The sequence below is a fragment of the Pieris rapae genome, chromosome Z (assembly GCF_905147795.1).
Source record: "Pieris rapae chromosome Z, ilPieRapa1.1, whole genome shotgun sequence".
Classification (NCBI taxonomy): Eukaryota; Metazoa; Arthropoda; class Insecta; order Lepidoptera; family Pieridae; genus Pieris; species Pieris rapae.
Genome location: NC_059534.1, coordinates 6,015,566 through 6,040,454, shown reverse-complemented (window position 1 = coordinate 6,040,454; position 24,889 = coordinate 6,015,566). Strand labels below are relative to the sequence as shown.

The 24,889-nt window shown below is 31.1% G+C and overlaps 1 protein-coding gene across 2 annotated transcripts in view; it reads left to right on the top strand.

The window, feature by feature from the left end:
- LOC110999730 (nostrin) overlaps positions 1 to 24,889 on the top strand; it is a 38,317-nt gene that overhangs the window by 3,604 nt on the left and 9,824 nt on the right. For both annotated transcript variants that reach the window (XM_045634133.1, XM_022268943.2), the window contains exon 2: positions 23,456 to 23,651. In XM_045634133.1, coding sequence (XP_045490089.1) covers positions 23,532 to 23,651 — 120 coding nt within the window. In that variant the 5' untranslated portion in view covers positions 23,456 to 23,531. The remainder of the gene's footprint in view (positions 1 to 23,455; positions 23,652 to 24,889) is intronic.

Below are 24,889 nucleotides of genomic sequence, written 5' to 3'. Positions count from 1 at the left end.
TGTTACATAAAACTTTTAATTTTTTTTCACTTTTTAACTATTTTGAATTTGGAACGCATATATTATTTTTAAACTTCGTTCAATTTTGCGTCATTTCACATACTTTTTCGTGTTCATTATCAAATTACAATATAGAACGAGGTGTTAAAGAAAATAGGACGTATGTTCGCATATCGTACTATCATCAGATATAACAACGCTTCGTCTATTGTAGACCTTGCGTGCTGTTAGGGATAGAAAGGCTGTTAAAACCAAAATTCGTTGAAACCCGATTAAATAGAAAGAATCTTGTCGCAGAAAATGAAGATTTTCCGCTAGGACTCTGTCGCGTAAAACCTGAAGCTTATCTTCGCTATACCTAAAGGTTATGCCTTAAATCAATCTTTACAATTAAAGAGAGTGGATCAATCATAACGCATCCTGTCGCGATACGCAGGCGAAAAGCACAGAAATATCTACTTTACCTAAAAAAATCACGATTGAAGAACTCTTACTCTTCTTAGGAGCAAGCAGTGGCGCAATTGCCCTTGAAAACGGTGTGTTAATTATTAAAGACCTGTATCAAAGCCAAAGGGGCAATTTCAAACAGAATATTTTATTATTATAAGCTAAGGCACAAATTTTAATATTAGATTACTTCATTTAAAAAAGCATTTTCATTTGTAACAGAACTTATGGATGCACTAGGTACGAACAATATTGGTGGCGGTCCAGTAACCTTAAGTTTGAACCCCTGCTCTACGTCAATTGATTCTAATTGCCTCATTAATACATTATCCCAAAATGAATGAAACACGAGGACACTTCTAAGACACAAAAATAGACAATGTCACATAACGACAAGATCAAGGACTTGCCTATAAAGAAAAATTATCAGAGAAATACAATGCAAAGATCGAAAAAGTTTATTATTAAACCTTATGGACATAACACGCCATAATTTAAAAAAAATTAACACAATCCCAATTACAACGGGACATACTTCAGTTAATACAATCTTCTATAAAATACAATTATTTATTTTGGAATCTTATTATTGTGATACATTTTAGGTGAAGTAAAACGATACAAGGTATTTTTAAACGAAGACTCACGGTCTGGCACCGCGTTGGCATTAATGGCATAAAATTAAAATGCACTGTTTTAATTTAAAATACTTCAATAAAATGTGGGTATAAATAAGACTATTTTCATACCGAGATTTTAAATGCCACCAAGCTGAGTCTTATAAAGCATGTTCATACTGTTCGTGATCTATGGCAATTAATTTTTACATTATGAAATGTACAGGCAGATATCAGTTATTTTTGTTAAGAAAAAAAGGTGCAGCCTTCCTTTACGATTTCCTCAATAATGAGTTTTTGTTCTGCGCGATCCTATGGTTGAGGTATTGAGGGATCTTTTTTATTATCTTACATATCATATACATCATACATATAATTTTTTTTTACTATTAATTTTTTGTTTTGTCAAACAGTTGTTTTGTTTTGTTTAATATTAGATCTCTTCGTGTAGGTATGTCATGTTTGTCTATAAGTGCTTATCACATTAAAAATTGTATTTTGTGATGTTTTTTTAGCGATGTAACAGTGTGCCAAGCGTATAAAAAAATCTACGTATGTATGACAATAAATTTTATTAGGTAAACGTACCTAAATGTTAATATATCAAAATATATTTACAAAATACCAGAAATTTTTGTTAAGCAGAAAAGCGGTAATTTTGAGATAGACGCGAATGCTGTCTTTTAAACTTATCAGCTCACTATCATCGAAACCTTCGTTGAACAAACGAAAATTGTTGTCACTATTGGAAGAAGATTATAAGCCACGAATGAGTTATGAGTTTCATTGCTAGATATTTATTACATTATTTTAGTAAGCACGTGACGTAGGTGATATTATGTTAATCGGATATACGTCCGATTTACAAAATCACTTTCGATATTCATTAACACTGATTAACAATTGTGTGAGAAATTTTGACATACTCCTATCATGAACTTCCTCTATTCGTTAAAGGAAAAGAGAAGGGCAGACGATATAAAGAGAGTTGGAGGCACAACTTGGACAAGAAGAGCTAACATATTGTACTGTGTGACAGCAATTAAGGCTTAATAATAATTAATGTCCAAAGTAGATTTAACTTATATGATTAAACCATATTTCGCAGATTAGTTGACTTGACAGTATGATTTCTGAGAAATGTTTTCATGCTAATTTAGTACACCTATGAAAGTCCTTTGATATTCTATTTTCCAATATACGTACCGATTTAATCCATTACAATATTCAGTCTAATATGTGTTTATTTTTTAGTGAATGGTGATATTTAAGAACTTCCGAGCATATAATCTTACATTAACCTTGGCCACTTTTTTTCAAATAAAAGTCACTTAAATATTTCCTATTAAATAGCAAGTATACTATATAATATTTAAGTAGAATCTGTTTTAGCAATGCTTAATTTTCAAACGCCTATGTTATATGAAGTCTCATGAGTTATAATATGATCATCTAAATATCCTAGGTCATTATGGGTTTGACAGCCGGTGAAATAATATACGATTTTGCCAGGTTAAGCACCTTCCAGACTAGGTCTTATCACACACACAACCCATCCTGTTACGGAGTAACACAGCAGTATTATACCATAATAAATTGTATAATTTACATTTTATGTTAGGAATATGTACGCATTGTAGGCGCATTTAAAATGTAAGCTGTAAAGGCTTGGGGTAACACTCAAAATCAGATGTAGCTCCGGGTGTGAATTGAGTCAAAACATATTAGTTTTTAGCCTACTAATCGGAAGTATCTACAGCAGTAGTATTATTTTTCAAGTACATCTAGAACGAGAAACATTAACAATCACATGGCATATTGTAACGAGGTGACAATTATGTAAATGTCGTGGTATTTTTTAACTTCACGCCTGACGCAACGCTAAGACGCAATTGAACAAACTATGAATATTTGTTATAAGACACCTGTGTTTTTGTCCTAAATACTCTTCGGAAAGTTATGTATTTTCCTAAAAGGTTGATGACCTTACATAGCTATACAGTTTTATAAAATAAATCAATATAATTTATTTGGAATAAAACATAGGTAATTTTATCGCTACAGTCGTAATATAAAATTAATTATGTGAAGCGAGTGTCATTCTACCGTATGACGCAGCAATTGGTTGCTGTCGCTTTGAACGCATTCTTACAACATATGGTTTCCGTCTTGTCTACAGGATATGGGTCTTTAAATTCCCACTGTATTAATAACTAGGCGATACCCGAATGGACGCTGAATTTACTCATAAATTTATATTGAGAGTTAAGATGTTTTACATTAATATTAAAGAGGTAAAGTTTGGGATGTTGAAGATTATCCCCATCTTTTGATTTTGATTATTATTTTACCAATCGCAAGCCACTGACAGCGTCATAGGCAAATACCCGAAATAACGATCTGAACCAAGGGCATTTAATCCTTAATAAAAATTGTTTTCGTCTCATTAAATATTGTAAACAAGTGGCCACGGACCATGGTATTTCGTTCGTGATTACGAATACATTATGGATACGATCGAACGCTGATAAATTCTTTGCAATAGGAAAAAATAATTCTTCATTTGCAATGGATTTTAATGACCTATGCATCAATCGGCTTACACAACCGAGGTACAAAGTTGATTAATAAGAAATTGTATCGATAAAAATATCAGTGAACAAACCCGATAAAATTAGGTAATGTCAAACAAAGCAGTTGAAAATTTTAGATTTCTCAAAGACAATATTTAGACAATAAAGGTATCAGGGAAAACATAGTAATGTACTTTACGGAAATTATGCCTTCGCGTCGCTCAGGTGTATAAGCGTTGCCAAGGAGTATAGTTGGGTTCACAATCATTGTTTCGGTTTGTAAACAGAATACAGATCAAGAAAGTTAAACAGCGAAACGAATGATATAAGACTTAATTTTTTTTATAAAGCTGCTTAAATATTTTCTCATCCTTAACTCCCAATACAATATACAATCCGTACGTCTCTTTTTCTACTCGAAGTGCACCTGACAACTCTTTTCCATATAACATCATCGTCAAATACTCTAGTATTTCGAATAGTTCTGCTCGTATGTGTTATCTATATAATAAACACATATTACAAATTCTCAACTCAACCTTATTGACTACACAATAAAATGATAGCTTTGACCTAATAGCTTTTTTGCTTTATAAATTTATAGTTACATAAGTTAAACAGTTTGTTGGAACAAGTAGATAAGTACTGTATATAATTATAATGACTGTTCTACATTCCATAAAAGTGATTTTACATACTAATATAGTATCAATTAAATGTCAGTACATGATAATGCTCGCTGGTATTTATTAAACCCTAGCCTACTGATCGCTTCTAAGTGGCATTTAAAAGATTATGAGCGGATTCGTTTTCCGTTACAACATTTTAGTTTTTCTAGTTGTATAGCTTTATGACACTTCCAAATAACTATTTACCTAAATAATAAAATTAGATTTTAAAAATTATTTTATATAAAATCGCTTCTGTAGTAGTATACATTACCATAACAAATATTACCACTTTATAATTTTAGTATAGATTTAGCACTTTTGAATATCGTATTGAAATGATGTAAATATTAACAAAATTATTTAAACAATATTGATGTTGTAGTTTTACCAATCTAACACGCAGTAATTGTACAGGACAGTTAAAAGTTATTTAATCATATATATTAACTATATTTAATCGAAATAAATCATAATTACTCCTTTAACAGTGAGTCACTGAGCGGTAGTGTACGTGAAAGTTATAACATAATAATTAATATTATTTCATATTTACGTCACGACACTATATCTTCTGACATAGATAACATCGACTGTAATTTATGTTAATTCCGGAAGTAGTAAATGACAATCGTGCAACGCTATTGTAGAAAGTGACTAGATACTTAGGTCTTCAATTGATAAGAATTAGATAATGAGATCGCAAGACTTGATTACTGCGTTCATTCGACATTTAAATTTATAATCTCAATAGAATTGATATGATGTTTCATTAATATTTATTAGATCATTTCTTGTTTTTCGGTAGGAGTGTTCCTTTCCTTACATATGATGAAGAATCGGTTGTGAGACAAGACTTAAGTCGCAATGATAGACGAAGTAAGCCAGGCAGAAAAGGCAATGCAATATGCAAAGAAAAATAATGAATGAAAAATATGAAGTGCCCAAGACCTATGGAGGCTTGAAGCGTCATTGAGTCGCGCGCGATTTGTTGTATGACCAAAATCTACTTAAAACTATCGTACGTCATATGTCTATTTATGTATTATACACTAATGACATATTGAATTTAGTAATTTGGATTTGGACCTAAACGGTTCTAAAATATAAAGCTACAAGAAATTTATTGATATTTTAGTTAAGTTGCTCCAGAGGTAGAGGCGAAGAAATACCTATGAATATAATAATAACATGTATTCAAGGCAGTAATACTGAGTGACTCGAGATGTGACTTTCTTGTGTAACATTGTGTCAATACAGAATTCTAGCTAGTGTGAGTTCTAATGCAACAAAATACATTAATAGTAATGAAAGTTGTCAGTTACCGTGTCATGATATGTATTCTAATAACCCCACTGTCAGTCTTCTCCAGAAGGCTAACGAGTGCTTTTCACACGTTTTTCCTATTCATGCGATTTATAAATTAGTATTTTTTTCATTTCATGCGTCTCTCTGTCAAAATGTGTAGAAGTTGTGATGAAAAATCAGTGTCTTAGTTAAAAGTGTGTAGCTCTAAAGAATAAGGAGAACTTTATACAATCTACTATAGCGTGAAGTCGCAATTCATTTCTTACAATCGGGAACTTACTTAAGTGACTGTCACTAACGTTACCTTATTAGTGCCAGTAAAATAGTTCAAAATGACTGTAATATCTGGTATCTAGTAATTTCTTGCCGGTTGTATCGCATTAAATTGAGGAACGTTTATTGCAAATAAATTGCGTATGATTTCTCCTACCTTTCTAATGTATTTCGCGTGCGTTTATTATTTTATTATAAAATATTTTGGATTTTCATTTATAATAATAACTTTTAAAAATTATTTATTATTTAACACATTTTCAAGGTGTTACATACAATATTGTTTTTTGTATTCCTTTTTAACATAATTTATACGCGTTTAGATTCGTTCATCAATATATTTGGGATTATTGTAATGTTATTTCATTCTTTAAAAGCGTAAACTCTGTACGAACTCTTTGCGGCTTTACATTTTTTTCTGTTCATGCGCGACATGTGTTGTTGACGCCATGTTAAGTTTTTATATAAATCATGTCTTGTTAGCAATAATTTGACTAAATTCTTTCATAATAATAATTAACCGGTATTATTAAGCCTCTACCTATCAATTATTTAGTTTGTATAAGATTTAAGTGCGTCTGATGAGACGATTTAGTGTATTTTTGTACTTGATCCTACTTTCCCACTGCCCTTGTAGTACTTGTAATACTGAATAGGCGAAGCACTTATTCAAAAGACTTAATTGAGTCCAATTACACAGTTTTATCTGGCGTCATTTGTATTTTTTCTTACAAATACATCTTCAATCCTTTTCTTTAAATAAATATATTCACTATCAATTCAAAACTATATACATTCACTAAAATTCTTAAGCAACATCATCTCAATCCGTCCTATTCTCAAACGGAAAGTATTCTTCTTGTGCAATAGTAATTTATTAAAAATTGTAAGTGTTATGCAGAATTCATTAAGTAATAAAATAAATCATTAATATGTCAAATGGAAGAGACTAGATGCCCAAGAACGGATAATCGATAAGCAAAAAGTCCTGGAATAGTGAGCGAGGACCAAACGGTGAAGCGTTGGACAGCCTCCCACTATGTGGACAGATGACATGGTGGGGGTGGAAGGAATACGTTAGATGCAGAGCGCGAGAATCCAGGAGTATGAAAAGAGGATACATAGTATCTTATTAATAAAGATAGAATGGTTGACAAATGGTTGTTGTTGGTGTAAAAGATTTAGTTTTTAACTTAACTAAGTATTTCCAGCATGTCGTATCGACAATCACCGGCAGACCATTGTCTAAAGTCTACATTTCGACTATTGTTACCCGCACTCAGGAAGTTATTGTGTTAGCTGTATTCAGTTAATCCGTGTACACGACCTCCTAACTGCATTTGGTGAACTATGTTATGTCAATGTTGTTACAGCAGGCAGACACGAGAATAATTGGTTATTACAAACTTTTAAACATATTTTTATGGAATAATATTACCAATATTATAATTTTACTCAGACCTGTTTCGCTCAATGTAATATTATAATTATTAATTTATTATGGGAGAGCTAAAGATGGCTTTACTTTCGATACGATATTCGTTAAGTAGTTTTATTTTGCGGGAAGTCGTGGTCGCCATCTGCTCTCATAAGTAAATTAAATACGATACTGTTTATATATAAAACTACTTCACTTGCCGCTTTATCATTCCCATTTGAGGTTTACTCTTGTACAATTTAAGAGCTTTAATGTTGGCCCGGTTCGGACATACAAAAAGGATTGTAAATTCATGGATATATTTTTATATCGATTGGATTTATAGATTTTTTGCGGCAATAATTGAATACATATTTATGTGTTGTCATATTATATTTTATTAGTAATTCCTAGAATTCTATATGTTTTTTAGGAGACAGCGTTATTAGAAGCCCAAGATACAAAACTGCTCCCTGTATTCTTTAAGGCATTCTCAGACTGCAGTGACGATTTATGATATATACGCGTGTGTAACAGAAAACAAATAACAATCTTATTATGATAAAAGACTCAAGAAACGGTAACAAAAACTTGCGTGCATCTACGTTATACGTAAGGTGTTAAACGAAATCTCGAATTAGTTCATCGAACTCCGTCTACTGCCCCCGTTTGACGTGGTTAGATGATGGTTTTTGTCAACTGGTACAGACAGTTACTCTAACCGCGGGATAACGTGTATCATGTCACTGAACCACTTTCCATGATTATCACCTTAAGAGAAATTGGATGTAATGGAGGCCATTTTCCAAGGTTTATATTGCAAACGTATCAAATGTATGGCTACTAAGGTATTGCTGTACTTATTAATTCAAAGGGGCATTCATGCATGAAGAAGACACATGTTTTTCCACTATCAAGTATTCTGTGCCTTTTGTATACGTTACTCTTGTTTCTCCCTAGCCCAGAACCATACTAAAAGTCAAAACGAAGCCGAGTTATCCGCCATCCCTGTTACCAACTATGAAACAGCGGCGGTAACTAACCAATACCAGCAGAGCTACTCTGTAATAACAATAGCGATTCCCAGCAGTAACTTTATAATGCAGTCGCTTTCTAATGAAGACGCAAACTTGAAATGACGTGGTACCAAAACTCAAAATTGTAAAGTTACTTTATTTACACACTCTACACCCACTGCAATGGTCTACACGTCTTTGTGTATATTTTAGCGGTATCAATTGAAATATCTTATGAAATTAATCTTATTAAGTAGTAATTTATCTATCAAGCACACTGTTCTATGACATAGTTGAATTTGATCACATACACATGTAAGTATTGTCCCCTTTAAGTAACAATTGAACATAAAGATATATGATGTCAATATATCTGTTATATACTGTTAAGCAAGTCGGTAATCGGCCTTCACTATCATTAGCATTAGCAAACTGTCAGGTACATTGCGCATCTGTATTTCACATAAGGACAACGCCGCTGATTAAATTACTACGACCTTTCTATTGAAGTCAATTGTCGGTCAGAACAAGTATCTTTCTAAGCTGTTGCAAAATCAAACTTGTTCCATTAAATTGAGGTTTTATATTTATCGTCGTGGCAACAATCGGTCGACAAATTATCCATTAGATAGGCTTAATAGCTGTTAGCACCATTCATTCGTTCACTGATTAATTAAATACTTGACACAGTCAAAGGTTTGAAAAGCTTTAGAAGTAGTGAATGTAAAGATATCATGTGGTACTAACAATCAACTAACTAACATATTGAGGTTAGAATAACAAAAGATAACCGATTCTATACCATGACCATTATTTTGTTTCAATTTTCAAGAATTATCTTTTGTCTGATTGTGTCGTGTATTGATAATGAATAAAAATATAATAAAATGTTCGATTTTAAATATATTACCGTCTTGACCATAGAGTGCAGTTTCAGAGGAGAGTCATATTTAAGGGTAATTAAGTCAGAACCTTTCATAAGAAATCTAATTTTTGTTCTGTTCCTTTAAACTATGTTTCATAGTTTCTTTATTCAACATTCATTTGAGTCTATTCATTCTGAATTGATTTGAAGTGTAAACAAATCTTAGCGTGAAGGAAATTCATGATTTTATCACTAACCACACACATTTCTATATTATTTTGATATGTATTGCATATATGTATTTTGATTTAGGAACTTGGTTACTATATGAAACTAATTGATTTTATAAAGTTAAGACATATTTAAACGTTTTAAATTGTCAAGATCCGTGAAAAAAAATTAATGCCAGTTTGACATTTCAATATTGCAGTTAAACATCTCGTTCAAAGAGCTCTCTTATTCTGTTCTGTATTGGTTCATAAAATATAATTTAAACATTTTATTTTATGATCTAATATTAGTGTCTATTGAAATATCATAAGGTATATTTTTGAATACAGTGTCAATCTAAATAATAATTATTTTCGGTGTGAATAACCATCTTGAGTTTGATAAATTTTAAGTACCTATATTTTTTTATTGTCCCATAATATTACTTAACTAGTTATAAATTACCCAAAAGCCTAAATTATATTTCCATTTTAATGCAACTATACAAGTCAACATTTCAATCCTGCTTAGCTTTTTTTTACCCAAAAATTTACTTTTCTCCGCGTTAATGATATATTTTGTGGTAAGAGAGACAATGCATCCACAACAGACACTAAAGTGAAAGTCTGTGGTTAATGATTTATTACCCAGGAATAAGGTAAAATTAAAAATATTATGCAAACGGAAATACTAATTAGCTAATTTTATCATAACCTGTCTATAGAGTTGATAGAGTTGTTAATGTAAGGAAAAACATGATTTTTATTTATCAATCCTTACTATAAGCAAAGAAACTCTTAGAAAATTTTGAGTGATTGTAAACACTAAAATCTTTTTGATATTTCGTTTGCAACTGGAGTGGAGTACATTTGAATTATGAAACTGTCCCAACGTTTCTCGTGTCTGCATGATAAGTTGACGCCACCACAAAGGTATTACATTTCATAGTTAAAGTTGCTAGGGCCACACTTTTTAACAATATCGACACAAGATTGGACAAAATTAGATTTTATCTCCTTCCCTACTTTACACTGACAATTTCGATATTCTGTTACTTATCTGATGATTACAAGGTTGATTTTAAGTAGTGGTAGGCTTGATTGCTTATTAACACACCTTACACTAGCACTGTCAAGGATACGCCTGATCATAGATAAATAATCATAGTATCGTGAACTTTTATTTCTATTACAATCATGATCTACTGAATGATGTAATCTACATAGGAACCAATCGTTTCATTGACAGTTCTATTAACTATTACCACGTGTGTGTATTATGGTTTAGGTTGACTTCTGTAAATTTCGCTTAACAGTGTTGATACGGAAACATTCACTAGTGCAAATATATCGTAACCTTCACTATATACGTGGTATCGGGTTATATTTTTTGAACGGACTTCAGGGGCATTTGACTCACATTTATAGGGCGAGTACTAATTTTTAATTACTCGTGAAGGTAATGTAGTAACTAGGGGAATTAATTAGTAACACACATTTTACATGAAGGTCGCTTCTATTTGACAATACGATAAATAAGATATGTAAAAAGTTGGTCGCATTTAAAGTCGATAATTTTTATTTCATTGGTTTATGTAACGTGTGTGCGTCCAGACGAATCGAAGCGTGGAGATACCAACTATATCATATGACTAATTGCAAAGGTGCTTATTGCGGGACAATAATAATACAGGTAGCGTTCATTTTCTCGGTCTAAATGAGTCTAATCGTCCCCTAGGCCCATCCCGTTGTCAAAGCATTCCCATCGGACTATTTATCACTAACTTTAAACACTAAAAAATCTACCTCGAAAGTTATAGACCAAAGATAATGTAATCATAATAATTAAAGGAATAGTTAATTTGCTTAACTACAGTCTACAACGATAAGAAAGTGAAATTTTAAAACTTGATTTGCATATACGTTTATAATTGTTAGACGACGAAATTCTTAAATATTCATCATTTAACTAGGCTTAGGCTTCAACCCACAATATATATTTTTTTCAAATGCATATGAGCGACAGTTCTTCCAACAATTTAATTTAAACTAGGGCTAGTTGACCGATTTGAGCACTGTTCAAGCCTTAAGCAATTTAGTGGCTAGGCTCTAAACCCTGATCGTATGTTCGAAACACGGAGCGTTAAATATAAACACATGCACCTGTTTATCTTTAACGCCCTGTCGCTGAAGGTTTAAATTGACAGCGTCACAGGTTGGTCACCTTCATAAGAATCAAAAATAAGTATAAGTAATGACAAGCAAGGTATGTAGCGCCACTATTATTAGTTCAACTCTACAGGTTGTCACCATATGTCCGTTTCGTATAAGCGTATCTTATGTATCTATATATCTTATGTATCTATAGAAAACTCCTATTAGAATTTTTTTTTTATTATTAAAAATTCTTATTTACATACAAAACTATGTTAGGGAATTTGGATATCTGATACAAACGTGAAAATAGTTTTCATGAACATTGAAAAGAAGATTATTTACGAGGTTATGTTGTGACTGTGACCTGATTACGCAAATAAACAAGAGCAAAATGATTAATAATAACAGGAAAGTGCATCTCTTTGATGTATGTTGTTTGGTAAAATTTTATTTTTCTGCTGTTTTTAAACTTTATACATGCCTGGGATAAATTGAGACACCTTAATTACTTTTAAAGACATTTATTATTTATTTACGAAGACTTTGTTGTATAATATACAATCTGATGATGACCGGGTAGCCTAATTGCTAACAAGCGATCTCTTCCCGGCATCATTACATTTAATGATAATGAAAACGAGTTCGTTAGAGTTCTGCTTTAAAGTTGATATTTTACAGCCCCGAATATAGTCACGAGTTCAGTGAAATTTCATAGGACCCGAAGTTAACTAGTGTAAACTATTTAATACTCATATTTATAGGATGTAAATGGAAATATAAATATTGAACGTCGTCAAATCGTGATGACAAGACGCCTCTACATTGTCCACCTACATATTTGTATTTATCGAAATGCGTCACATTGCACGTGAACTAAGCATGTGAATAAGGAATCAAATTTTTTTTTGTCTTATTATGAGGATCAACGTATTTCTTACACCAACTGCTTGGTATATTTAATGCATTCACTCTGGACACCTTATTTTATTTCTAGCAAATAATTTGGATAAAGAAAACATACGTATATATAAATAACACCGCATAAAAAATTCAGTGTTTTAATATACACATTTATGGTTTTTCCAATCCCATATCTATGGTATTAATTCCTAGAACTGTCAAGCTGTATAGAGTCAATGCTGTAATATACAAATTAATGAATTTTTGATATGATTTTATATTAATCCTTCACCTTGCCGTTACGTGACTTAATATCTTTTATACATTATGAAACATACATAACGCGTTGCATTCGCGAAATTACCAAATCTGTTCTATATTTTACGTTATTAAAGTTCAACCGTTATTTTTAGTAATTGTTTTTTTGTGATTCTGTTTTTGTTACTATAGGAAGTTATTAAGAGGCTAAATGAAAACTTGTTATATTTTTGTTATTATTGAGCTTGTATGAGTTATTATGAATGGTTTTAATTAATTTTAGAAGGTATAAATGCACTCTGTGTTTTTTTTACTAAACAGTCTTATGGAGCAAGGTGCAGTAGTTGCAGCGGCTTCTCTTGTAAAATAAAAGTGTTGTCTTGTAAATAAATTAAAAAGAGTAGCGGATAGTTTGTTGTCAGTTCTTATCGTCCGTTCTGTGATCATTTGAGAAGAAGCCGTTCAACAACAAGAATTACTTAAATGAATAAAATATAAATATATTTTGACTTCTCCATCGGAGCGTAATGTTCATGTTATATCTTAATTCACTAAAATTATCTTCTATTTTTTTCATTAAATTGAAAATTTTACTTTTCATACTAAAAGATTGGAAAAAATATTTTCATTTTTAATAAAAACCTTGTGCTCTCAATATCGAACACAAATTAAAACTATTTAATTTAATGTGGTCTATAAGATGTCATGCGCGAACATATTATGAAGTATATATATGAAGGGAATGGATGATATATTTTGAAGCTACAGAACATAAGCTACATGAATCGATTTATATCGTTATTTATATTCGGGGTGACCTCATTCACCATTATTATTGATCCTGTAAAAACGATATTTATGTGGTAGTAAAATAAATAACGATATAATAAATCGCCCACTTTTAATTGTGGTTTCATTTTTATTTTATATTGGCTGCTGTAATTTCGCTGTCGTTGTTGAAGTATGAGATTAATGTGAGTTGTGAGTAGTGAAGGGCAGAAAACTTCCGGAAAAATATATTAAACATTTTGCACAAATTTCACCAACCAGTATGTCGTACCCGCTTATAAATATATATATCTTATAAATTGCTTAATGCCAAGATTTGTTTATGATCTACCTGAGTTCTGAAACGCATATATTGTATTTTTTTATATAATTCCGCTTACCCTTTTAGATGTGTAAATGAGCTTAAATTAAATACATACTGAAAATATCTAAATATCCTGTGACTCATATTATGCGGGTAGAGTAAATCATAGTATTTTCGGTTAGTGATAAGTCTCAATTTAGATTTATTAAATCACTTAGATACTCTGTGTCATAATTTTTAGAGGTCAAGAAAGTCTACTTTTATCAGTGATATCAATATTGAGATATCCAATTGAGTACTGGATCGACTTGAATATTTGTAGGTGATTAAGTGTGACTCGACCTTCAGTTTCGGAACGATCTTTTAACTTATTTTGAAATCTTATATGGAAGGTTGCTGGACCTAACGAAATACGCCCACGTAAGAATTTTTTTAAAAATTAACAAGAATGACTCTTATGTATTGATTACATACATATAGTACTTTATTATTATCGTAAAGTTATATTTTGTAATTTTTATTATTTTAATTTAAAATCACAATTGTTTTTTGTTGCGAAAGTATTTTTTATAATCGGCGCTGACCTTAACTCGTTCTGATCAAATTAAACATGACAACTTATGCAGTATTTAAATGATAAGGTGAATAATTTTTCCTTATATTTGGTAATATTGCTATGCAATCCTATCTGCGTCTCAGCACCTGAAGCCTTTAAAAATGTTTTATGTTAGCTCGGTATTATTATGTTACATTATTTTTGATACATAAACAATATGAATAACACAACCACCTGATGGCTTTTATACATTTATCTCCACTGACAAACTCAGCTTTATCCTTCGAAGTAGTTATCATTGAATGCAGCTTGGACATACCAGGGTCGATCTGGAGGTCAGTACCTGTTCTTAAGACTGAAATAAAAAGTGTGACAGGTTGTTTTACTTGAAATAAAGGATGTCCATGAGTCTGGTTTAAAAGGTGCTACTGATAAACAAAGCAATTACGATATATAAACGTATATTAAGTGTAATGAAATGTTATTGTGTGCTAAGTGTTTGTAGCTAGTAAGAAAGTAAAATCTAGTGGGCGGTGGAACTAATTTTCTATAGTGGTTTCTAAGCTCCGATTAAAGTACTCTTACTCTGTAAGTTCCAATAATTAATAAGGAGGTTTTGTTAAGCTCGATCCAAAGTAGAAACAGTAGAGATTAGGATATTAATGGAACTACATCGAATTTGAAATAACGTCGGGAATGCTATCGTTTTTGTTAATGGATTACAATACGGGCGCTGTAAAAATAATAATAATAAAATCATATTCTTTGGTATACTTATACAGCGGGCTGTGTTAGCGGCGAATTTTATTTCTATGTGAACACTTAACACAGCTCGTACGGTGAAGGAAAGTGTCGTGTTGAAATTAGACAGACGGGACATTACTTGACTTACGGCGGTATAGTAACAATTTTCAGAATAGACTCACTGTACTTAGAATTTGTAGATGGTAAAACGTAAAATTAATTTACTCTCGATTAACTGACGATTTATTCTAAGATTAAGATATGTTTTGTCTTGTTTGGTCGAATCGGCCCTTAAAGTCAAGAAAATTAATCTGCAGTAAAATTAATGTTGTATATCAAGAATTGAGGTGAACACAAATATGTTTAAAATAAAGTAGAAAAACCATCTATAATGTTATTGTTTAGCTCGTGCTTCATTTGATTGTTAACTTCGTGTTAATAGTATTATTATAAAATGTTTATAAATATTCATTAATGATATTGAGTAATACAATAATAACGTAGTAGTCTAAAGTCTTCCATTGATACTCCGATATATAATTTTGATCTGATGCAATAAATAATTTATTTCACATAAATTAACTTTAATTTAGAAAACTAAGCTAGGAAGGGATCTGTCTCGTTTTATCAATTAAGTATATACAATTTGATAGATACGACAAGTGTTTCAGGTAAAATCTTGCTATTAAAGCATGTTTATGTAAACAGCTTTATAGAACATTTGTCCGAGTGCTTTGACACTATAAATAACGATTGGAGTCCCGAATTCCGCTTTTGTTGCGATCGTAGCGAATTCATTGCTACGGATATTAAAAGAACTGCCTGCATCGAAATTGCATTAACAATCTATGTATACAAGTACCGGACATAGAAGAACGAACGAAACCCGGTCTAAAATATTATATACACTGCCCTTTCAGCAATTGAGTCATATGCAACAATTTCCTCGCTAAGGAATTTCCGTGTTGCGTTAATCTCGTACAAAAATGTCGTTTCATTAATTTCAATATAGACCTTAAAACCAGATTATATTAATAAGATTGATTTCGAAAGGTAGGCAAAAGGGCAACCAGTATTTCGAACACGGCCCATATTTTCGAAAATATCTACATATATGTATAGTAGACACACGATTGTGTAAACCATTCTCTTTCATTTCATAATCGGGTCACTTTAACTTCTTCGACATTGGGGTAAATGTGTTTTAACTAAATGTATATTTATAATTTTAATTTAAAATTATTTCTTGAAGCTTTTCGTTGCAAGGTTTGCAACATTCGTAATTATTGACGCTGCGTTCTACAAGATATATTCTATGTAATATCATATACATATATCCTAAAGTCTTTAGGTATTTTTTAATGGATGCCTACAAGAAAATACCGCCTTTAAAAGTACTTACGAAATGCGGTCATTACCAATAAATAAATGGAAATTATGAATTGTATTTTTTCTAAAGAATTTAACGCGTGTTACTTATATTTTTATTTATTTAGTAAATAATCCTTCGGCATTACCATTATCTAATTATATTTTAACTTTTAAAACAGCTGATAGTGTCGCTCACTTAAATTCACCATCTTACTTTTACGCCAATATGTTTAAGTTTATTTTTCAATAGGATATTATTATTTTACCATTTATCTCAACACTGTATTGTGACACATTCTAGTCACTGCATAGTTCAAAAACTATTACTCACTTTTCCTATTTGTGCATTGTATCCACACGCAATAGAGAATAAGAAATGTGGACACGCTCCAAGTAAGCCCGATAACGGCCCGCTCTGGTCCATTGGGCATTTAAGAACAGTAATGTATGAAAAATTTATTAGGTGCCGATGTTCGTGATTGGAATCTTATAAACTGATTCTTGATCACCTAAATACAGTACTTTATTCTAGCACTATTAAAATGGCAATTATCTATTCAAAAGAAAGTGGTCGTTATTATTCGAAACCTGGCCATTATTTAAAAATGGTATACTTATTAAGAATATATATATTTGCTTCCGATGATGTAATATTAAATATGAAAGTTTTCTAATGTTTAAGACTCTAATTAAAAGAATTATAAATGAAAAAAAAAAACCGAAATATTAGTTTTGTCTTAAATCTGAATATAATAAACACCGTACAAAAGGAATTTATACGGAAAAGTTTATCACGGAAGAAAATTATGATATTATGACTTGATGAACGGACGTAATGAACCGCATAGATCTAATTAGAATCCAAAACGTGCTAATTTATACGAAGACTATAATTCTATAAATATTGCTATTGTGCATTTTTAAATGTAGTTAGTGTCAGTTGTCAGCGGATTCAAAGTACTGACATGTATACGTTTCCGGTAGGCATCCGGTAATACCAAAAGTCATTATGATATAATTTGAATTTCGAACTAAACCTTACATAAACCTTGCTTTAGGCTTATTAAAAGAACATTAAAGTTACTATGCATATAGATTTCATCTACGATACTAATATTAAATAAAAAATCGTATGTATTGTGTATTTTTGTATTTAGAGTTTAAAATACATGTGGTAATGTTTTATTTTGTTGCAAATAAACACAAAGCCCTATATAAATCAATTACATAGTTATTTACCTGATTTCAATAGGTTCATCCACGCATTTCCGAACGGGACTTGTCTAGGTAGGTAAAAATTATTGGCCGGTATTTTAGTTCGATTTTACCCGACTAAATTTTACCCAAGTCACCAGTTTTTTATTTTTATAAACAGGCACAGGCATGGTCACAATGTTACGACATAATTTGCTTTAGCTATTAAGAGTTAAAACTATGCCACAAGGAAAGCGTACCAGCCTAACTGTATATGTAATTAAGAACACAATGTTACTATGACAGTCTTTGATTAGAATATCATATGACAGGGTTTATAATGCACTTATTGATTACCTGTTAACCTACATTGGGATAAATTAGATCTGTCATGGACCAATATCGTTATAGTTGCTATAATCTCCATAACTTTTTAATTAATGCTCTACTTTCAATAACACAAACACACATGCCTATGTGTGTATTAACCACTGTGTATTAAACAGGTAGGACTTAGACGCATACATTTATTTGCTAAGAAAAGTTATTAATGATTAGACTAGGTCACGCTGACGTTTATTTTTTATGGAGCAGTGACCGGAAGGCGTGTTGCGATGTTATTTAAATGTATAGGCGTGTTGTTCAACTCACCAATGTGTTAAGAATGAAATAGGTATATGCAAATTTATTTTAAATTCAATTAAAAAGCTATGCTATTTTCACCTTTCACTTATGTAATAATCCGTATTAAAATGTAAAACGCGAAATTAATTTAGATTACCGCGTACGCAGACGATCTATCAATCAAAACGTGTGACGTTTTCTGACGTCAGATTCGTACACGGTGAAAGTCAAAGACACTTTCTTCGATACAATTTGATTGTGATTCCAAAGTTGATCTGTACGATTTCTACATAACGTTTCACTCGTTACACGTTGAAATCGAAAATAACGAATATAATATAAACCATATTTTCTTTAGATATTTCCGTAGTGATTTATTAATTAATTACCAATTTAAACTTTAATAAAAATGTAGGTATGTTTATTGATTAAATAATTCTATGTATAAGAATGCAGAATTCGGGACATTTATTTATTTTTATTTATTTAATTATAAGTAATGTAACAGCTTATACTTATACATATTATAATACTAAATACTAAAACAATACAGAAAGCCAGAACAGATTACATATATAAACAATTTATGTATAAAAAACAGAAAACAAGCAAGCGCATTGAAAGACACACTTGAAAGATACATTAAAAAAAACAAAAGAATAAAATTAAAAAACTGAAATTTGACATTTAAAAGCAGCAAATAATACTAAGAATTTAAAACTACTACGTTAAAAAATCAGACATAATAATTAAAGTACCTTTTAAATGCCTTGCCTTATAAAATTGGTTAGCAAACTAGAGAGACCTTTTTAATATATAAATTAGTTGTATAAACTGTAGTTATGATTAAAATTTCTTAAGGTTAAAAAAGGCTCTTGATTTCGACTTCACTCATAATTAAAAAACCACTTCCTGTCGACAAGTTCGCAGGAAGGAAATCTCATTTCATTCGAATTAAATTGAATTATGTTTTCAAGGCTTGTTCTATAAATAATTTGGTTTTGATTAAATAATTTCGTCATGATATTTGCTCGCCTTAAAAGTTGATATATAGAAGAAATTATACTTAAAACTTTTGTAAAAATTAACCGTATATTATATGAGTAGTCACAACTTCCAGTCGTACTTAGTCCAGTACATAGTGAGAGAATAACACTGGCCTATGCCTGCTTAAATCAGTCGTCAGTAATAAAACATCGTACGAGTGTAAGTTTTGTATTCCAATTTTAAAAATTGCAAAAATACTTTTTTTACTTTTTAAATGTGGGAAGACAGTATCCCTGCAGTTCAGCGGTTTGTTTAAAGTATATAGTTAGTGTACATTAGTGCATAGTTCAAATTAAAAATGTGTTGTTCTTCACATTTTTAATTTCAACTATGCATTTGGCAGATATCCAATTCTCGTAAAGGCTAAAAGTAACCTCATTGAGTATACTGAAAAACAAATGCTATACTAAAATTTTATGAGGAAAAATCCATGATTGATGAATGGATTTATGATACAAAAAAGTAATGTAACTTCTAATAAATAATCTTGAATCTATAATCGTAATCACTAAATATAAATTTAACTCTATATCAAAATTAATTGTTTTTTGGTTAAAAATACGCTGTTTTATAGAACAGGGAGCTTTAACATTTGATGTTAAATTAAGAGCCCATAGGGCTATCAAAGCCAAAGGGCTCAAAATACCGGCCTTTTAAGAATTTTCTTTTTTATTTTACCACGCTTTTCTCTTGAAATGGCACGAAATCGAATTGTGTTTAAAATATTAAGAAATGAAGCGTATATATAAATATCAGTAGAAATTGACTAGGTTAAAACGCGATGTCAACGGTTTTTAATGTCGGTTATGTAACGAATGAATAACAACCACGAGGCGCGACCGACCAACCGCCATTAGTTGATTCTTATTTAGCTGTTTCGAAACAAATTTCGCGCTCGTTTGGAGATGTTCGATCAAATGAATCTGCGTTATTAGAGGCGAAGTGTCCACCGCAGACATTTATTGTTAAAAACAAGAAGATTGCTTGTGACGCACAGACCCGCTAAAATTTATTTATCCGTTCTTGAAAAATGTAACGAAAGAAGTACAAATTTGTGTATCTTATAACAATAAAGATAATGTTACTGGGAGCAGACACGAAATTTTGTTTAATTAAACTAACTTAATGAATATAATTATAACTCAATCAACAATCTATTTAAAAACATACTTAATTTTATAGTTTAGATTTGGGCTTTCAAAAAGGTTGATATCTTTTTTTTAAGCCCGGATTACATTTTTTTTCATACAAACATTCTTGTTACTAAGGCGCTAACATTTCTCTTTATCACTAAACTCACATAAAATATATTTATATTATATTTGTTTGGAGCCTGAGAGATTGTTATATTATAAACATATTTTAAAAGAAATGAACGTAACTTGTGTCTTCTAATGCGATAGTTAAGTGATAAACATAACGTCTCTAAAAATACAGTTTTGTTAAGTAGAACATTACATTATAAATTTAAAGGTTTTAGTAAAACCGAATTAATTAGAACTTGAAGCTGTCTTCCGCATTGCAACATTTGGTCTGTACTAATGCCCTTTACCAATAGTCGGTTTAGTGCTATCGTTTCTACTATCATTTGCATCGTTCGCTTGTTCAGTAATAATAGTTTACAAAAGCGACAAGTAGACTTATAACCGCCACAAACTGAATATTTAATCATTTGAATCATACAGATTACAGATAAGTTTTATATTCGTATTTCGTTCGTTTAGTTGATATTTAAAAAAAAAACAAATAAATTCCACTTTGTGGAACCAGCTGCCCACTGAAGTATTTCCGAAGCAATTCGACTTAGGGTCCTTCAAGAAAAGAGCTTACCAATTCTTAAAAGGCTGGCAACGCAACCGCGAGCCCTCTGGCATTGAGAGTGTCCATGGGCGGCGGTATCACTTATCATCAGATGAGCCTCCTGCCCGTTTGCCCCCTGTTCTATATATAAAAAAAGAAATAATTACAAGGTAAATACAGATTGTGAAATAAATTGATAGTTTAAGATGTATCGTAGGTTTATCTCACGTAAGTTAAGCCGTTGCAAAACCAACCAGTTTAACGCTAGCTCGCCACTGGGCTAATTTCATTTACTGAAGCTGTTGAAATGTTTCGCATATACAATCCACGAAATAAGCAACTATAAAAACAGTAAGCCTTTCAAAAGTAACTCTTAATTACACTGTGAAAATGGCGTATCATTTACATTGATAATAAAAGCCTTTTATTTCAGATACTTTTAATAAAAATATCTGTATTTATATACATTATGTAGGTGTACCCTTTTTTGAGAGTGAAAGGCTTCCTCCAAATCCCGCCATTTAAGTCTGGACTATGCTATTCTCTGCCATGCTTCTGCTGCTGTTTAGTAAATATGGTCTCTCCACCTTAATAACCACCTAAATAGTCTTCCTCTTTTACGTTTATTATACTTTGAACCAGTTTAATAACTTCTTGCTCTACTTTGTGTTCTTCGTGCCATGCGCCCCGCCCATTTCTACTTAAGTTTATTTATTTTGACATCTGCGTCCTTAGTTTTATATAGTGTATTCTTCTTCTTACATTAATACTTATAAACGATTGAATCACAAATGTGTACTAATATTATTTGTACGTTGCGGTTAAATACAATATCGTTGAAATGTAATCAGTTAATTACTTTCGTGAACCAGAACGCGAGTTTAATTCGTGTTTTGAAATGAGTGTGAAATCACAAAACAGAAATTGACAAAAATATTTTACTTAAATACTTAAGGAATAGAGGAAGTGCTGTATGATCCAAATCGTTTCCTGTTTCTTTGTTAATTAAGTTTTGTGTAATTAACGAACGAACGCGAATGGCGGATGAGTAAGAAAGAGTTACGCATCGAGTAGGAAATGTGATTCATAAATCTTAGTTTACTTTATTAGCTGTGGTGTGTAAGATCGTTTTTGTTAGAAACCCGTTTTAAACTGGTTTTGTATTATTTAATTCGTTAGTGACGCTACAGCCCTTTTGTGTCCGGGCCTCATATTGAACTTTTTTCTTTCATTATTTTTATAGGCAGGATGGCCTCCTTTTGTCTATGGATAAGATTTAAAAAGTCAGATTCGCACTTAGTCTGACTCCCGAACGTCATTTTTTTACATAGAGATAATTGTCCGCGTTTTAGAGTACTATAGAATATATCTATCGCTATGTATCACTGAATCTAAAAAAGTATTTGATTTCGAACTTGTAATTACTTACATAGAAAGCTATCCGGTGCGATGTCGATGCATGAATTCACGATCTCAGCGTTAAGAGTCACTCCCTTAACCACTAAGCCAAGGTTAAGTTAATTACAATTAAATTTATATTTTATAATCATACATTCCAATAGAAACTGAGTTTACAAATTAAGCACGAAATGTTTTAATTTCTTACGAATTTTTCATTTAGGACGGATCCAGGTGGCCATAAATGTGTTTTCACTGCACCTGTATGATGTTCTCAATTAAATTGTTTTTATTGTAATAATGCATTTAATTCAAGTTGACATTCACGTTTATTGACTTTATAATTCAAGGCGATAACGATTTAGAGTAACAATCATTAAGTAGAATAGTATCGTGTTTATATCTAGTCAAACAAATCTTTACATAAAACTTTGCGATCGGCTTTGTCTGTACATCTTTACTTATATTATAAAGTGGAAAGATTTGCATGTAAATATATTTCTAACTTAATGGCTCAAAAAGTATTGGATCGATTTTACTTTTCTTCCACCATTTGAATATTACATTATCACCGATTAATATATTTTATTTACAAGAAAAAATAATAATCCCTACTTAAACTACAATAATGTTACCCAATGTATAAAAAATGCCTATAAAATATCTTGCATGCGCGGCGAATACTGTTAGTTGTTGGAAAAAAAATCCACAATCTTAAATACCATATCAACATCCACAAATTTAAAAAAATATACAACCTATATACTCATAATTTAGGTTTTTTTATTTATTAGTTTCAAATAACATCAATGAACCCTAATTTAAAAAAATATTATTACTGACAAATTTGTGTAGCATTGGCTACCTTAATAATTAGAAGCCTTTTTTTGTTAAAAAATCTAAAACTAGTATTTTTTCAGGACCTTCAGTGGTACCAGTAGCAAAGAGAGTATTGGTAATGCATCGTCCTCACACGAAGACGATGGTGGGGATACCATGAATAGGGAGAACGTCACCAACAAAATAGCTGCTGGCATGGACCGCTGGCAGAATACAATAGAAGATATGATTAATCTACGCTCTTCGAATAACCATGCGTTCAAGGACAACTACTGTGTAAGTTAAGAATTATTTAAGAGCTCTTATCTTATATTTCTGTTGCGGTACAGGTAAATAATAATTACAATGATTGACTCAAAAATTTGCTGGTGGTAAATTACCAAAACAAGTATTGTGATTACTTCGTCCAAAACAAAACTTTAATGTAGTTCTTATAGAATCCTGATGTCCCATTATTATCATATTACCAATGATAATAATCATAGATAATTATTATTACCGAAAGTAAAACGTCCTTTTGAAAATGAAGCCCTGTTTGATTTGTTTAAGGTTATATTGTAAATAAATTTGTCCGATTGCTGTCCAAGAGAATTGAAACTGTAATATTAAAAAGCAAAGGTTTATAATTATTTAAAGGATTTCAAGGTTTTCGTTCACGTTTTAGTTCATTTAAACGATGACTCCGTTGGGGATGATCTTGTAAATGTCTGCATCAACATAATCTTACCAACTTCATTTGGATTTCATAAAGATAAACCTTTTTAAACTAAATGAAGTTTAAGTAAAATTGTTAAAGTATGTTTTCATAATTTATGCACAACTTTTACTTATTGAGTATTATTCAAATATAACCTATTCAAATCCATTTTTTTCGGAATTTTTTTCATTAATGGATGTTTTTTATTATTCGTAATACGTAAGAATCAAAGAAAGCTGAGTATTATAATAGTGTACCCGTAAGAGTTTACATCACTTTATGATGCATTGTTGACGTAATGAGAGAAACAATTAAAATGATTGTTCTCGAGATAATACGAATCGCCGGACTAGATAGTGAAAGTATTCAGAAAATAGGCTATTGGATTAAGCCGAAATCTCAGTAAAAGTGTGGTAAAACGCCACGTGGTCGTTGTTTAGATATACGTTTACCTGCTTCTAGGTTCTATATATATAAGTTATAATGCCGTCGACGACATTTCAGTGTAATATTTCACATATTTTTCTTGGCTAACCTATGAAATGTAAATAATAATATTTCAACATACCTATGCATATGGTTTTATATTACACTTTATGGTCTCTCAACCATTGAAATAGAAAATACATTGAAGAGTTGGCTTGTCTAGTCAGTAGACCGGTACCGTTTATTTAATAAATATTCTAATTTTGCGATTAAAATCGGGAGCTACAATAAGACAATGCTATTGTTAAAATATTAACCCATATCTATAATGTCGTGATCATTAGCTTTAGTGAAAGTTTGAGATACTATCAAAATAATTGGAAGACCAAAC